Source organism: Populus alba, chromosome 5, assembly GCF_005239225.2.
Source record: "Populus alba chromosome 5, ASM523922v2, whole genome shotgun sequence".
In the NCBI taxonomy this organism is placed as follows: domain Eukaryota; kingdom Viridiplantae; phylum Streptophyta; class Magnoliopsida; order Malpighiales; family Salicaceae; genus Populus; species Populus alba.
In genome coordinates, this window is record NC_133288.1 from 22535248 (window position 1) to 22553020 (window position 17773).

The following is a 17773-nucleotide window of genomic DNA, read 5'->3' on the forward strand; positions in this document are numbered from 1 at the left end:
TTAATAAAAGTGGTGCGGAAAAAGATTCTCGCGTACATTGAAACCCCTTTTTAAACATGCTTTCTTTTGTGATCATGGATTTTAGTTGTAAGTATTCTTCTCCAGACATGGGCACTTGTTTGTGTATCATGCTGTATCAGTTCATCCCAGCATGTCTTCGGTGCCTGGCAAGGTATCATTTGCTTTTCCCACTGTTCTCTATGTAGCAAATCATGGTAAAACCCCAGCCTTGTGCTCGAACCCTTCACAGTATCAAAATTTCGAACTATTTTCCAATGTTTCCAACGAGGTAATGATATATCACACTTGACTATTTCCCAATTGCGCGATGGAAGAAACGATTAGAACTAATGGAATGCTTGACACGTAACTGCCCTCGGCGCGGTGTTCTGGTCGCTTTGTTCATGGGCCTAAATTTAAATAAAGCTGCCTGGTTTCCAACACTGATGCTTGAGACTCATATTAGCTGGGCCTCTGGCTCCTGCATATCTTTCCGACCGAGTTTTAAAAGGTCTCCACAGGATCCAGGTTCAACTAGCAAAGCCTAGTCAAAAGATGCCGAAATTACGAAGATTTTAAGTGTAAAATTGTAATCCGCAAGATTGCATTTTGCAAGATTTTGGTTGCCTTAAATAACCTGTAGATGTCAATAACCTGTATTAACAGTTGGAGTCTGACAAGAGATTGACCTAAATTCTTTTTTTTTTTTTAAATAAAAATAGAAAGTATTGTTTTGATCATTTTTTTTCAAATAAAAAAGGAGAATGGATTAATGATTGGGTTTTCAACTGATGTTTAGTATACAAAATTGGATTGGGTTAGGTTAAATTTTTGATTGGATTAGTCTAATTTATTTTCTATATTTTTTTAATTTTTAACTGGTTTTAGATTTTTTAGATTGATTTATCAAGCCAATCAATTAAAACAATAATTGAGTTGATGGGAACGGCAAGTTGAATTTGTTTTAATTGGTGTAATAAATCTGGAACAACATAATTATTCTGCAAATCGAGAAAGGATCTTTTGTTAAAACATTTAGAAGTGATAGGCTGGCGACTTGGCATGTCTATTAACATTATTACAACTGCACATCTTTTTTCCATTTTTTAAAGAAAAAGAAACCAGACAACATAAGGATGCATTACCATGATGATTTCTATAACGCAGGACATGGGATATCCATTTATTGCCTGTTCTCAGATCTCCAATTTTCTTTCGAGTTGCATAGTAGAATAGTAAGCTTCTTTATTTGATTGTCGGGTGTCCAACAAGCCCTTGTCTACTTCCTACGGTAATGATTTGTGGCATGTTGGATGCTTTGAGCAACTGCGCTGAAAGAGCACAAGCGAGCGATAAATGGAAAAAGTAGACTGGTCGAGGCATCCATGCATGCATGCCTTCTTTCTTTTGACTCATGGTTTTGAAAGGCTTTTCTATTCTCGACTAACTTATGCTTACGTGAATTTGGTAGCCTATATTCTAGGTCATCGATTGAGTTCATGAATTTTGATCATGTAGGCAAGGTCCCAGCTTAGCTGGTACCGTGGAATTCAGGAAATGGTATTAGATTTTATTTTTTTTGAAAAGTAAAAAGGAACGTAATAAATTTCTGTTCAATAAAATAAAAGTTAGGTCAAGCTTTTCTCCCTAATAAGTCAAAAAGAAGATTGAGATGAAGGTTCAATATATTAACTCTATATCTTTTAGCTATATTTTTTTTTGTGTTGCTTGATAATGTTGAATGACAAGTTTTTTTTGAATTAATATAAGAAAATCATAATTTAAATTGGAATTTATATTATGTGATTGAACTGGTCCAACTATCTCTCAAGTGGTCGATCGCTTAACTTATTCTACCCGATTGTCTGTCTCAATCGGTCAACAAGTCAACTAATTTCTGAACCTAAAGCTTCTTGGGTTTAGCAGCCAAACCCGACTTCAAGCGAATTGAATTTTGATTAGCTATACCAGACCCAAGCGCTTTAGATTTCTAACAAAATCCAAGTTAGTTCAGAGTTTTGCTTATTTTGTCAGATTCAAGTAAACGTGAGTCCTAACGCAAACTTTTTGATTTAGAAATAATAAAAATTAATATAAAAATACCCAAATGTCCCCCATGATTATAGAAAATTATACAAAAAACAGCGTGAAAAAAAAAATACTTTCACATGCAAAGCTTATTATTTTTTTTGTTTTTCCAAGGCTAAAGATGTATTTTAATTATTTAACAGTTTGTGAAAGATCAAAAAACCCTTGAGCAACATGTCTTAATTTTGTTAGCATTGGGGATAGAATAGTATTTTTACTATGTAAAATAATCCTCAAAAATTACCATACCCCCGCTGAAGACTTGTTAATACTAATGAGATTATGAAAAATATTGAAATACCTTTATAACCAAGGCTTTAATTTTTTTCAACCAAAGAGCAAAACGATAATTTAACTTCATGTGAAAAGACAACATTACCTCCATCCTAAGCCTTCAAAGCTTGAAAAATTCATTATGCAAGCCTACAGTGGATTGTGTTTTGGTTCGTGTATCCCAGAAAACTTGGGTTTAACAAAACATGCGCCTGGGTTCGGCACCAAACATGGTTGCCAGACCCAAGGCTCTTGGCCCTAGTAACCAATGCTAGACCCAAGCAAACAACAAACAAACAGAGAATAATTGTGCACTTTAGTTATTAGGAGAGAGAAATGAAAAGAAAAAAACAAAAAAACAATTGATTACCGGCAGTAATCCAATCATGATATGTCTACATGCGCTAAACTATATGGAAGAGGGCATGTTTGTTCATCTAGTTATATGGTGGATGGATATTTTTGGCCACCGAGAAGCGTCTCATACACTTTCTTAATAGTACAGGCATCGCTCATTTGCTGGGGCGTGTGAAACACACACCAACAACTTTCTGATTAAAAAATAAAAAATACAGCATGAAAAATACTAAAATGCCCCCATGTCTTTTTATACACAATATACCTATGTAAACTTTACTTATAACAATCCACAATAATATGTGTTTAGAGTTACAGTGAAATCTCCCTGTCATTTAGTTTTTTCTCTTATAATTAGAGGTGCCTAATGCCCAGACTAATATATTTACGTATGATAAATACTTGTGTTTAAAAGGAGGGATTGCAATGGTTGATTGACAATTTTCCTTTTCACAATGTTTACAAGAGCGATAGAACGATGAAGCGCGCAGGAAGAAGAAGTGGTAATCTTCACACCAATGATATATATATGTGTTATGAATTGAGATTGTGTTGGCAAAGCTCCAGCTTAAGTACTTGGGAACGAAATACCCTATCGTTTGCCGTTCAGGATTAAGAAAGGAATAAAAGAATAAATAGTGTGAAGATTCACACATTTTTATTTGAAAAGAATAAAAAAATAAATAAAAAGTTACATATGATCTAATTTCCTCCAAGAAGTAATTAGTGGCCACCCAATACACCCACGGCAAAGCAACCTGCAATCCCTTGAATACTGGTCTGCAGATTAATAACGTTAAGGATAGGCTTTGCCTTCTTAATTGGTAAGTATGTTAAGGAGCAGAACCCTTGTCTGGATCAAACGCCTGAACATGCACTCTAACTCAACTTCAAGATCTTCAACGGCAATCTCCACTGCCTCCAGTCTTTTATCTGCAGTATGAAGTGCTGTTTTCGTCACAAAAAAAATCGTAAACAAACTCTGTCCATTGATCGCAAGAACGTTTGACCTTATGAAAAAGACCCATTTTACTTGATCCTTGGTCCAGCCATGGAATTGAGATGAGAGACAACAAAGATTCAACAATGGTGATGGTAGTGACTCTCACTTCTCTCAGTACTTCAACAACCACGATAATGCTGTGGTCTACATTTGAGATATCTGAAGTTACAGACTTGCCTTTCATTCCCTTCAGTGATTTCAGGCATTTCATTGTCTCTTTCTTTAGCTTCTTTCTGTAGAAAATATAGGCTGCGATTTTGGTACTAATATCTGGCTTGCTAACTCTTTTTCTACGCAATGTGAACTGTAAGTCTAGAAGATGTTCTTTGACAAGCAAAAGAACATCCTTAGAAAAACCCACACACATCGCAGCATTCTTAGAGATGACTCAGACTTCGTGAAGCCCATTTTTCTTGTTTTCTTGGTTGACAAGAACTTGTTGGATCTCTGGTGAATGGAGAAGATCATTGGCAGAGTTATGCAAGTCTCTGAGAGCATTGAAATTAGGCAGTGCCATTTTCAACAAAGAACAAGAACGGATGGGCGGCACTACTTATAAGAGGATTATAACAAATTAAGAAAAGGAGTTTCAATTTTAGGCAGTTGGCAATAGTGACCTGACCACAACAACTCCTGGTTTTTATAGAAAAACCTGGGAAAGACAGTCTTATCCTGTTCAAGATCTCAGATTTCGATCGAGGAGCAGAACAATGAGGTATCCTTTGTTGTAGTACGGACTTAAGGATTACTGGCAACAGCTATGGGGACCAAATATGTCCCAGAGGAAGCTTCCATTCAGATTAGATGGGGTGAGGTGCATTGGACTGACCTTAAATCAAATATTATATTGGTGATTTAGACTGATATGTCAGTGTTTGCATGCACGGAGGGAATTTATCGGGTGCCAGCTGTGTTCACTTTCTGGAAATTGCAACCAGATCAAGCTGTTGAGCTTGAATTAAGACAAAACTAGCCATTTCTCTATAAGACAGGATTACTTACAACACTGTAAATAGCCTTTTGTTTTCTATGGACGATGATTCCGTAGATTAGATTCGTGTTTGAGTTCCTGTGTACAGGAACTTCCCAAGAAATTCCTCTTCTGAAGGTTCCTCATGCCAGCTGTTGCAAGCAAGATAAAATGCAGTGCCCCATATTTTTCTCCAGGCAACATAGTTAGTCAAATTAAAATTTCTAATTAGGAAAATGTGAGTTGATTAATTATAACGAAAGGTTAATTTATTTGTTCCTTAGTTTTTATTGCCCTCACTTGAGTACTAGCTCCAAAATATCACTGGTTAGTGTTACACGATTGGAAAAAAAATACACAGATGAGTTTTGGTTTTGAGTAAAAAAGATAAAAAATAAAATAAAATTTTGTCCCTTACATTGAAAGTTTTGAAAATAAATTTATTACCCTTTAAAAATAAAAAAGAATATTAAAACGTGTGTTTTTTTTTAAATTTTTTATATCTCAAGATTATTATAAACCGAATACTATGATTTTATCTACTTTAAATGTACTTGTATAAAAACTAATATTATGTTAAGAATATTAAATAATTTATCTAATAATTAATTCTTTTCCTATTAAGTATTATTTATTGGAATTAAGATATTTTTTAATTTATATTAGTATTACTTGTGGTGCTATGTAATACTTAAACCCACACTTTGTCGCAGTTTCACATCGAAGAGCTTCTCTAAATTTTCATACTATATGTACTAGACACTAGGTGACCAGCGCGAGTTGGCAGCGGATCATTTTTGTTTTGCATAAAGAAAAATATTAAAACAAATTAAAAAATTTAAAAATCTTGGGTTTTTCTGCAAATTATACCCAAGAACTTTGGGTTTGGCTGGCAACGTTGACCTAAAAGTAATATTTTATAATACTAATAATAAATTAAACTTGCATTGACCCAAGTTTAAGTGAGCCTGGCATTGCAACACTTGGACCCAAAAATATTTGGATGTGGGTTCTAAATATAAGGTGTCGGTGTCACAAAAAAGTGTGTGATAATTAAATAGATTGATTAAAAAAAAAAACAAAGAAAAAAAAAATCATTAGAAAAGCGAAAAAACTAATGAAGAAAAAGAAAAAAAAATTGAAATTAATTGGGCTTTGAACCTTGTTAAACCAGGTTATCCCGTAAAACCTGGGATCACATCATGAAAGTTTGGATAACTAATAGAAAAAAAAATGATGGGTTACCCAGAAATTAACTGGTTAACCTATCAAACCAAGTTAACCCGTTAAGCCCTAGGACACGTGTCATGAAAGTATGAAAAGTCTGATAATTAAATAGAAAGAAAATTAATTTTAACACAAACTAAACTAAATGAAAAAAATAATTTGTCAAATCAGGCTAACCCATCAAACCCGGAGCATCCATATCATGAAAATCTGGATAAACTAAATAAATAAAAAAAAATAACATTAACAAACTAAATCAAACAAAAAAAATTCATTAAAAAAAATTAAAAAGAAAAAAAAGGGAAAAAATAGTTATATAATGATAATATAATATAATTACAATACATATATTAATAATTATTTATATTATATTTATAATTATAATATAATATATTAATAAGTAAATATATTAGTAAAAAGGCGTACATTGCCCGCGCGATGCCGCGGGCTCGTGGCAATGCTTGTGCATTATTGTGGATTTTTGTGAAAAAAATCATTATAAAAAGAATGTTACCATCCACGATATTTTAAAGGAAAAAACTACAAAAGCTATATTCTTAACCAGCTCAATATTAAAAAAAAAATCGACAAAAATTATTAAAAAACACAAAAAAATGAAAAAAAGAAGATTGACCAATTTGGATAGAAAAAAAAAGCAAAAAACCAAATAATAAAAAAATGAAAAAAAAAACATGTGGGGAAAGTTAAAGCTAATTTTTCAATCAGCTAAATATTAAAATCATTTAAGAAAACACTGTAACAAATCTATAGTTTTGTGAGGAAATATACAACTATAATTTTTCAACCAGCTCAATATTAAAAAAAAAATTCAATAAAGATAATTTTGACAAATATAAAAAAAAAAACGAAAGGAAAAAAAAACACATCCATGGAAACACTATAACAATCTAAAGTGTTTCATGAGAAAATCTACAGTTTTTTAATTTTTTAACCAGCTCAAATATAAAAAACAATAAAAACGACAAAAGACCATTTAAAAAAAAAACATAACAAAAAAAAAGCATATGGGAAAACACTTGTAGCCAATCAATAATGTTTTAAGGGAAAAAAGCTAAATGTTAGCCGGTTCAGTATGAAAAAAAAATAAATATGACAAAAAAACATATTTGGAAAAAAAACATCGACAAAAAAAATATGTGGGGAAACACCGTAGCAAGGCAAAAAATCATGTGGGGAAAACACTATAGTAATCTACAGTGTTTTAAATAACTACAAAGCTTAAATTTTCAATCAGCTTAATATAAAAAAATTAAAATTCGACAAAGATAATTCTGAAAAAAAAATTATTTAAATAAAAAAATCTCATGTAGAGAAAACACTGCAGCAATCTAGTGTTTTTAAGAAAAAAAATTAAAAAACTAAATTATCAATCAGCCTCAATAGTAAAAAAATAAAATCAACAAAAATAATTATGAAAAAAAAATATAAAGAAGAAAGACAATTTGGGAAAAAATTAAAAAAAACAAAAAAAAACGTGGGGAAAGCTAAAGCTAAAGCTAAATTCTCAACCAACTCAATATTGAAAAAAATAAATTCGACAAAGATAATTTAAAAAAAAAAAACATGTGGGGGGAACACTGCAGACAAACAAAAACCATGTAAGGGGAAACACTGTAGCAATCCATAGTGTTTTTTTTTTTTTGAAAAAAAGCTTACAAAGCTAAGTTCTCAACCAGCTCAATATAAAAAAAAAAACTGACAAATACTATTGTTTTTAATACACTGCAGACAAAAAAAAAACATGTAAAAAAAAAAGGAACAAAAGCGAGAAAAAAAACATGCAGGGGAAAGCTGCAGTGTTTTAAAAGAAAAAACCAAAAAAACTAAAATTTCAACCAGGCTCAATTAGCAAAAAAAAATAAAATCAACAAAAATAATTTCTAAAAAAAACACAAAGCAAAAAAAGAAAATATGTAAAAAATGACAATTTTTGAAAAAAAGAAAAATAATATAAAAAAAATAAAAAAAACATGTCGGGAAAGCTAAAGCTATTATTATCAACAGCTCAGTATTGAAAAAATAAATTCGATAAAGATAATTTTTTTTAAAAAAATATACGGGAAACACACTGCAGCAAAACAAAAACAATGCTCAGGGGAAACACTGTTAGCAATCCATATTGTTTTTTTTTTTTGAAAAAAAAACTACAAAAGCTAAATTCTCACCAACTTAATATATATAAAAAATAAAATCTACAAAGATCATTTTGAAAAAGAATAAAATAAATAAATCATAAAAATGAAAAAAAAAAAAAAAACATGTATTGAAAAATATTATAGCAATCCACAATGTTTTAAAGAAAAAAGCATACATAGTTAAATTTTCAACCAGCTCAATATTTTAAAAAATCAATAAAAGATAATTTAAAAAAATTAAAAAAGAAGAAGTCAATTTTGGGTAAAAAAAAAAAACATGTAAAAAAATGAAGAAGAAACAAAAGTGGGAAAAAACAAAAGCTCAAGGAAAAAGAAAACAAAATGAAAAAAAAAAGGGGAAAAAAAGGCTACAGAAAAAAAAAAACCAGAAAAAAAAACTGTACATAAGAGAAAAAAAAATATTATAATATAATAATATAATAATAATAATAATAATAATTATTATATATAATAATAATAATAATTATATTAAGTATAATTAAAAGGCGTGGGGAAGCTACAGTACTTTCCCCACGCCTTTTAGAGTTTTTTAATATAATAACCCCTTCAGATTCTCCATACTAGAGAATAAAGTCACTTCTGAAATCAGCCAGTGAAACTACTTACTTTAGTTTGATATATTTTTTTATTCAATAGTAGTCACTTAGAAAAGTTCATTTTTATTTTTGATTTTAATTTGTGGTTCAAAATTGTGACTTTGAATAAAAAGATAAATAATCTTTATTTTTTTTTAATAAAAGACGGTGAAGACAAGACAGAAATTGTAATGGGAAGGCGGAGCCCTAAAAGTCTTAAACATCACACACTCAATTGGTGGTGGATGATGGAAATTGAGGTTAATAAAATACTCTTTTCACCAACACTTAAGAGCTGAGATTTTTACTTGCATGCCTTCATTTCAAGATGTTCAAATCTGGAAAAACCTTAGGTTTCATAGGAATGAAACTCGGTTTATAATCTAGTCCAAGACTCAAGTTACATGTTAGTCGTCGAGTTAATTTAAATTAATTCAAGTAAATTTAAATAATTTCATTTTATTTTTTTAAGTAAAAACAATGTTATTATTTTTTTTAATAAAAAACAAAGCTAATTTAAAGTTTTAATCAGGCTACAGAATACACGCTAAATCAACTAAGTTATATTATATTAACTTACATATTATTTTTTTAAACTCTAGCTTAAAATAGATTTTAGATTAACTACCGAAATCAAGCTAGGTTTAATAACCTTTCTAGATTTTATTTGGCAGAAAAAGATGAAAAAACTTCCCGGCCAACACTTACTATTTTGATAGCTGACTTACAAAAATCAAAATTATGAAGATGCATAATTGAGTTCTTATATTTTACTTTTTTCCGGGAAACCAGTTTACTAACACCAATTTGGTACAACAAACTAGAGGAAAGAAGTACAAATAACATGCTGCAAGCAACAAATACGAAACTACACACTAGAAGTTGCTTAAATAAATGAAGATACACATATGACTCCAAATGAAGAAGATGTAGCCTTAGAGTTGACATCCAAGAAAATGACCAGAGACCATAGCAGAGAGCAAGATAAGAACCCCGATATGTAATCAAGTATTTTTTGTATGCAAATGTAGAGAAGATATGTACTCAAATCTAATTAACGACGAAAAGAAAATAAAAAAAATTGAAAAATGGCATTTTATTAATGGTTAATTGTCCAACCTATCTACATAGTTCTTAAGGTTCATATCGTAATTCTTGCTGCCACATATATTCTTAGTTCTCTCAAGGCATGCAACAAATGGTAGTAAAAAGCAGTGCTCCAAGACTCAGTGGTGGGTTAACTCGGTAGCATACCAACTTAAAACCTAACTCATGCTTGATAAAAAAAAAAAAAAAATTAATCAAAACAATATCATTTTAATTTTTTAAAAAAACACAAGTCAAAGTTTGGGTTGCCCATTTATAACGTGTAACCGCAGCCTTGAACCGCATGTAACCATGGTAGAAAGATGGAGAAGAGGAACTACAACATTGATATATCATCAAGTTTCAGAATCCTACTTTTGTCATGAAGAACCTGAACATGTAAAAACATCCGTTAAAGTTTTACAGCTGCCTTGAAATTTGTGAATTATGGGACGGTGGGTGGGAATGTTGCCTACTTGCAAGGAACATAAGTGATGTCATTGTAAAGTTTTAATTAGGTTGAAAATCCTCTCTCAAAAAGGGTGCTCGAAGTCTCAAGTCCACGCTCTCTCTATAATTAAGAAGTTTAAACGAATTTTGAGGCACCAACCTTTAGACCTTTTGGCTATATACAGTCCACCCAACTTTACTACTTGCATCCACTTGTCTTTGATTTGCCATATTTTGAACCATCGATCACCAAGCCACCACCATAGTCCATACAAAAAGATAATAATAGAGACACCTACCACACATTCGATCCTCGCCTTTTCTCTTCTTGTAATTCCCTTTTGTTAGCTTGGTTGCGATGGCTCAAAAAAGCTCAAACGAATTAAGGTCATTTTCTTCATTTTGAACTAAACCTAGAGAAGTTGTACACGGAAAAACCATGTACACACTTGCCTAAGATCAACGAATCTATCAATAATTTTATCTCCTACTGCTAAGGAGAATAATCTAAATATATACAGCGAAAATGATTAATGCCCACCTGAGACCACATTCTTTAGCCTACCTCCACGAGCCATCGGGTTTAATGGTGGAATATGAGATCATCACTAGCTATCATATGATTAAGAGAGATCATTCTCTGTCAAAATTCACTTTTACAAGTTAAATTTATGATCACCGTGTGTACGTGGATCTAAGAATCATCTCTCGATGTTAAAACTAGACATATGATAATCACTCCAATATCACAAAATTTATACAATCTTTAATTTCTTGTCTTGAGGGATTATTAATTTCCACCTTTTAATGTTATCCACTCAGTAAAACACCGTTGTGGGAACTTTCGATGTTATCGATCTATCTGCAGTGTCAAGGGTGAAGGCTCCCTTGCGTGTCAAGTTTCATGGAAGAATAATATTCTTAATATTATCGACGTGTATGGATGGATCTAATTAAGACTAATCAATCTCTTGAAAGGTAGGTTCGATTTGTTCCTTCTCTCTGTCTTTTTTTTTTTTCAAGAAAGGGAAGGATACACACACACACTCTACATTATTCAATCTTAATATTTCTTTTATGTGCTTGACTACATCAGAAAATATCTCCATAGTCTCTACTCGTGGTGTGTGAATATATGTCCACAATTAAATTCCATTGCGGGATTGGTGTTTCTGATAACTTCCACAGAATAAATTCCATTGTGGGGAAAGCTGTTTTTGATATTATCCATTTGAATTATGTCAAGGTTAAAGGCTCTTTTCATATGAAGGTTCATGTAAGCATATTATTATCTGTAGTGGGGCATTATTTTTTTTTCTAATCCTTGACTAATTCATGAACAGTTTGGTTGAAAAAGAAGGATCATATTAAAGTAGAAAACGACATATTTTATTCTTTGATCTAGCTTCTAGTTATGTCGTATGTATGTTAGTTGTTGGGTTGAAGGTCTCACTTGTGTTTGAATCTCATAAAGAGAATTGGATGTGGGTCCTTGCAGAGAAAATCCCTGAGTTCTTGGTGATTAATTATTCTTTTTTTTTTTAAAAAAAATTTTAAATTTGATTAATTATCCTTAAGGATATGTTGATTATAGAAGTTTGGACAAATCAAGTCTTACACCTCTCCCTCTCCCTCTCCCTCTCCCTCTCCCTCTTTAATATAGTTTTCAATGCTATTATATATCGTGAATATTTCTTGTTAACTAAATGGACGGTAATTCATTTGTTTTTTCTTCTTTCATCCCTTCATTTTACATGATTAATCCCTCCTTGCAAACTTGTTTTTAAACTCATTTATTTAGATTTTAAAACCAATATAAAAATATTTCAATTAATTATGTTGCAAAATAAAAATCACTTTATTTTTTAATCTAAAAATGGTGCATATCTTTGCTGGTCCTTCGAGTTAAAAATTCATTTCAATTCTAGTTGTTGAATTGTCTATTAGTTGCAAGGTATATATACACCGTGTTAGTTTTTTAATAGTTTAATAAAAAAAAACACGTTACACTAAATTACCAAACAATATCTTATTACATGGTATACATTGGCAAAGGACATCCTCAAGCTCATGAATAGCAACAAAATTCAAGAGTTTGAAAGATACACGACGATCCAACAACTCCAAGCATCCCGATGCCAGCCTCGCCTATAACAGCCATACTCCACTCACTTTGTAGGCCCTTGTCTTCCAACTCCTTTTGGCATTGCTGGAGAAAAAAACGTTGACTTCCTCTTTATTTTTTCTTTTGACCAAGTGATACAAGGGAGACTATAGCAGAAGATGCAAATATTAAAATCGAAAAGTAAACGGACTATGATGAATAATTAGTTTGAAAAGCAGAATATTTATTGCTCCTATGTATCCCGCTTTGGTCTTTTGGTTAGAATGATGATTAAAGTTAGTGTATACAATAATTATCAAGTGATACAATGATGAGCCAATTTTCTATATTTAGAGGGTTAAACTTATTAATGAAAAAAAGTTCTTAAGGGGAAAAGGATTCAATTTTTACTTTTCAGGGACTAAATTGAAATTCTATAAGGAATGGGGACAAAATATGCTCTATTAATATCAGTGAGGGGGCGAGGATTTTAACCTCGGGGTCAGTGCCATCACTGTCCCCTGGATTCGTCTCCGTCGGAATTTACAATTTCTATAACTTTTCGTCCACTCTCAAGCCGAAAAAGAAAAAGAAAAACACTGTAGGTTTTCAAAACAAAATTAAGGTTTAAAAAAGTACAAGAATCTCTCTCTTTAATTTTTATAAGATAATTCGGGTTAATTAATTTTCACCCCCATTTAATTCAAAAACTCCACCACCGTTTAAGAGCTGGGATGATGGGTGATGGGTGATGGGTGATGGGATTTACTAACCAAATTAGGTCAGTTTTAATAATAGTGATTTAGGAAGATCAGCGGCGTGCCATGGCATCAATTGACAATTATTCCGGTCATCACTTTTGAGAGCACATCCCTGGCAGGGACAGAAATGGCATTATTATTTCCACGCCCAAGTAAATAATTACAATTAAAGTCATTTGGATTCTCAAATTTTCAACCTCTGCTCCTGTTCTCACGTAAGCATTATTACAGTTACTGGATTTAATGCACAGTACGGTAATTAATGAAAGGCGAGCATGCCCTGTTAGGTACACATATTTTGCTTCGTTTTTTTACACTGCTGGTGAACAGAGAGCGCTAATTCATTGCGGCAGCCTTTAACAGATTGATTCCTCGAGAAGAACGACATGGCTCTAGATTTTGGTTTCGATTTTTTTTTATATTGATTTATTTGAAAATATAGTTGTGGTTATTTTTTAAAGTGTTTTTTATTTAAAAATATATGAAATAATATTTTTAATTTTTTAAAAATTATTTTTTAAATTAGTACATCAAAAATAATCTAAAAATATCAAAATAATATTAATTTAAAGTAAAGAAAAAATAAAAAAAATTCAAAATTTTTTTTAAAATATTTTTAAAAGGTAAAAAGAGAAAAAGAGTACGTTTCAAGTGATAAACTAATCAAATTACAAGTTAACTTACAGTTTTATTAAAGTAACTCTAACTTGTCTAACTAAGACCAGACAAGGAATTCAATAATCATCATACGTGTATAAGAATTTGTGGCCACACGTGTGATATTGGTAAGACTAATAATAGTCAAAATAGGAGGGGAAGGCTACACACAGTGGTTATAAAATCTCGTGTGTGTAATCAATAATGTTGTGTTGCTTTTGCATCCCTAGTCTAGCTGAAAACTCCAGAGCCGTCCTTCGCTAAGAATATATGCACGTGGCGAAACGCCTTATGTGAACTGTCCATTTTTAACGGATAAATTATCCCATTTCAATTCCTCGCAACATTAGATTGAATATAATATAAACCCCCATAATTAATTAATTATTAATTAATTCGGCTAGGCATGCAACTCAACCTGGTTAAAACCAGACATGGTCTAGCCAAAAAAGAGTCTTATGTTGTTGAGTGATCCATCTGACAAAAAAATCTATAGTTGTGTTCAAATTTAATCAAGATTTCAAATGACTAGTTTTACTTGAGAGTCCACCGGCTATAAGCCAAGGTCTAAGAGGCCTTCCAATTAGGATCAAAAGGTGTTATTTGGGTTTTTTTGGTTGTTTTCTTTTTAGATTTTTTAGTTTATTTAGATTAGTATTTTGGATTTGTTGGGGTTGTAAATCTTTTGGACAAAAAAGTTTATATAAATAGAAAATATTTAATAATAAAATTTTAAATTAATGTTTTTATATAGTGATCTTATTCGAGAATTTTGTATTGTCTATTCCTTTTATTCTTTAATGTTTATATATATATATATATATAGACTTAAATTTATGATTTTTTTCACAAATATTTAGATATCATTATATCCTCATAAATCTTTTCAACCTTGACACATTTTGATGAATTTAATCTCTGTAAAATAAATAAAAAATGACTCCAAACTTTACCCAAGTCTCAGAAACAATAAATTTCCGTACTACGTCCCAATACAGAATTATTACTGATACCATTCATTCTCATTGTTGAATTAATAAAAATTTAATGTGGGTGGGTGAAGAGACAGGAAGTATAGTATTCTAATTTTCAATAATTTCTCAAGGTCTTGTCCATGCTATGGACTACGTCCTTGCTGAGCTGGCAATAGAGTGCACGTGGGCCGAAACTAGCGGACTAAAGAATCTGCCGGGAAGGACTGAGTGTATCGTGTCGGCGATATTTGGTGATAAGGGATATATTTCCGGGTTATGTACACGTGGCGTAACAGGATGCCAGGGGTGCCCAAAAGTATCCTGCTCTCCCTTTCTCCCTTTGGATATGTCTATATATGGAGCTGATCCATCTTTCTCTTTTGGCATAATTGCGTCGTTCTCCCTTTTTTGGTGAAAAATATATAATAAGAAGAGAAAACACAAGAGAGCCAAGAGATGGAGGATGGTACAGTAGCTGTGAAATCATCCAGGTTTAAAAGAGTTTGTGTGTTTTGTGGTAGCAGTAGAGGCAAAAGGGATTGTTATCGTGATGCTGCTCTTGAACTTGGCCAAGAACTGGTATAGCAATTCAAAAACCTTACTTTCTCGATCTTATTTGGTCTTGTAAGTCCAGAAATTTTGAGTTTTCTTTGATTCCATGTGAAGGTGTCAAGGAGGTTGGATCTTGTTTACGGCGGAGGAAGTGTTGGATTGATGGGGCTAGTGTCTCAAGAGGTCCATCGTGGGGGAGGGCATGTAATAGGGTAATTATGAATAGCTACGCTGCAAGCTTTCTTGTCCACATAATTTCATTTTCTTGTTCGAGTACTGATCTGTATTGCTATGTCTTTTGTTGCTTTCTCCTACAGAGTCATCCCTAAAACTCTGATGAACAAAGAGGTAAGCAGATTAGGATTCTTAATCCAGGTATAGAAACGATTGTCTCTAGTTGTTCTTGGTGCGTGTTTGTCAACGTAATAGCTCCTGTGGTTGTGATTTTATAAAGTAAGTTCATGAACGCGATGATGAACCAAACACTTTCAAGTTTATAACCAGGACAAAACACAGCCGGCAACACCAGTACCGAACACTACAGAAACAAAACATAGCCTTAGTTAATTTACTAATCAAGACATGATTAATTAAATGCTTTGTTTTTTGTTATGTGCAGCTAACAGGAGAAACAGTAGGGGAGGTCAGGGCAGTAGCGGACATGCATCAAAGAAAAGCTGAGATGGCCCGCAATTCTGACTGTTTCATTGCCTTACCAGGTACCTGATCTCTCTCTTTCTCTCTCAAATAATGTTTTTTTCTTTTTCTTTTCCTGATGGTTATGTATTAATATATATTATATTATATTAATTAAACTAGGTGGGTATGGAACCTTGGAGGAGTTATTGGAAGTCATTACATGGGCCCAACTTGGCATCCACGACAAGCCTGTAAAGCTACTTGTGTCTTAACCTTGGATAAGATTCAGATTAAGAAAGTTTTGTGATGCTCCAAGGTCAATTCTTAACTTAGTTCTTGACATATACAGGTGGGTTTGCTTAACGTGGATGGATACTACAATTACCTGCTGACTTTTATAGACAAGGCAGTGGATGATGGGTTCATCATGCCATCTCAGCGTAGTATTATTGTCTCTGCCCCAAGTCCCAAGGAGCTTGTTCAGAAACTTGAGGTGGGTTCTTGTGATCACATCCTTTTTTGTTGATTTGTGTTTTTTTCTTTTTCTTTTTTTCCAATTTTTTCACTTTATTTGGCAGGAATATGTGCCTGTGCATGATGGAGTTGTCGCCAAGGCTAAGTGGGAGGCAGAGCAAATGGAGCTCAACGCATCTTTGCAAACTGAAATTGCTCGTTAATGGCAGAAATTAACCATATGAAAAGGTTTTTTTTTTTTTTTTTTTTTAGGATTTTATTAAAATTACGTAGGGCTTTCTCCTTCTCAATTTTGTATGTATTGGTCTAGAAAGAAAGAGGAGTATATTTGGTAGCTAGTCTCTAGTTTTATTGTGTTCTGAAAGAATTTGGCAAATGCTGTCTTCTTTCAGATAAATCTTCTGTGTAAGAAAATGCAAAGAACAAAAAAAAAAAAAAAAAGTAGAAAAAAAGCAAAAAAAAGCAGCCTTTTATTCTCTCTCGCGTGCCTGTCATGGTGCTGCGCTCTGCTCTACTTTATTTGTTTTCTAAAACACACCACATAGTGAGACTCATTTGCTAGATAATAGTATAAAATAAATTTTGACTTTATTTTAAATTGAGATAATATTTAAATTTATACACGTTTTAAATTTAGAAAGCTTTTCACCTTGAAAATCATTATTCATACAATTCTTTCACATCACTTTCATCGATTCTTATCCAACCGGGCCATAATGTAAATAGATCATGCGAGCTACCACGACAGCGTTTTGTATCCTCCCTAACTCCAAGACTTGGTAGCATCCTTGGGTTTCCATATTCCCTGTCATCAGCCTTATTTGTACAAATATTATTTGCTCATGCATGACTTCATCTAAGAAACAAGAGCATGTTACCACCGGAAAACATCACTCGTGCCGTAGAGATCAAAACAAGGACGGGAGGCGATGATCACTCCCAACAAACTCAAAACATCTCTTTCAGCAGCGGTGAGAAGACAGTCCGGCTAATTATGGACGGCCCACAACTCTAACAACATTAATTGGGCTCACACGTCCGTCCATCACTAGTCTACTTTGTACACCATAGACTGGCTAGCTAGCTAGCTAGTGCATGCACCTGCTAAGGACGCCAGCTAGAAGCCTAGAAGTAGGTGTCCCGTTATGGCAAAAGTCTAAGCTACTTCAAGAATACAAGTCACCCATTGGATCCCTGGAACGTGGACTGCTGAGCGATTTCTCAATTATTATGCCCCGAAACATAAGGAATATGAAATTGAAAATCAATCTCTATCGTAGAAAACCTCTCTCCGAGGAATACTTTTTTAGAGTTTTGAGGTCGAATGTTGTCTTTTGGATCAAATTTACTATATTCTATTTAATATGGCTCCGGTTTTTTTAATATATAATTGTTATTTTTTTATG

General features: G+C 32.5%; 2 protein-coding genes across 3 annotated transcripts; one reads left to right on the plus strand and one right to left on the minus strand.

The window, feature by feature from the left end:
- Positions 1 to 3535: 3535 nt before the first annotated feature.
- Positions 3536 to 4088, minus strand: LOC140955643 (uncharacterized). Its single transcript, XM_073409425.1, has 2 exons — positions 3752 to 4088; positions 3536 to 3651 (listed from the first exon to the last, which is right to left on the minus strand). The coding sequence occupies exons 1-2, from the start codon at positions 4086 to 4088 to the stop codon at positions 3536 to 3538; spliced, it is 453 nt and encodes a 150-aa protein (XP_073265526.1).
- Positions 4089 to 15071: 10983 nt separating this feature from the next.
- LOC118061949 (cytokinin riboside 5'-monophosphate phosphoribohydrolase LOG5) lies at positions 15072 to 17773 on the plus strand. 2 transcript variants are annotated; one of them, XM_073409266.1, is made up of 7 exons: positions 15072 to 15281; positions 15369 to 15466; positions 15572 to 15629; positions 15874 to 15973; positions 16074 to 16144; positions 16243 to 16386; positions 16472 to 17773. In XM_073409266.1, exons 1-7 carry the CDS (start codon positions 15159 to 15161, stop codon positions 16568 to 16570), a joined length of 693 nt encoding a protein of 230 aa, XP_073265367.1. In that variant the 5' UTR covers positions 15072 to 15158; the 3' UTR covers positions 16571 to 17773. The 2 variants fall into 2 exon arrangements, with proteins under 2 accessions (XP_073265367.1, XP_034931482.1); XM_035075591.2 differs by having other exon boundaries at positions 15074 to 15281; positions 15572 to 15602.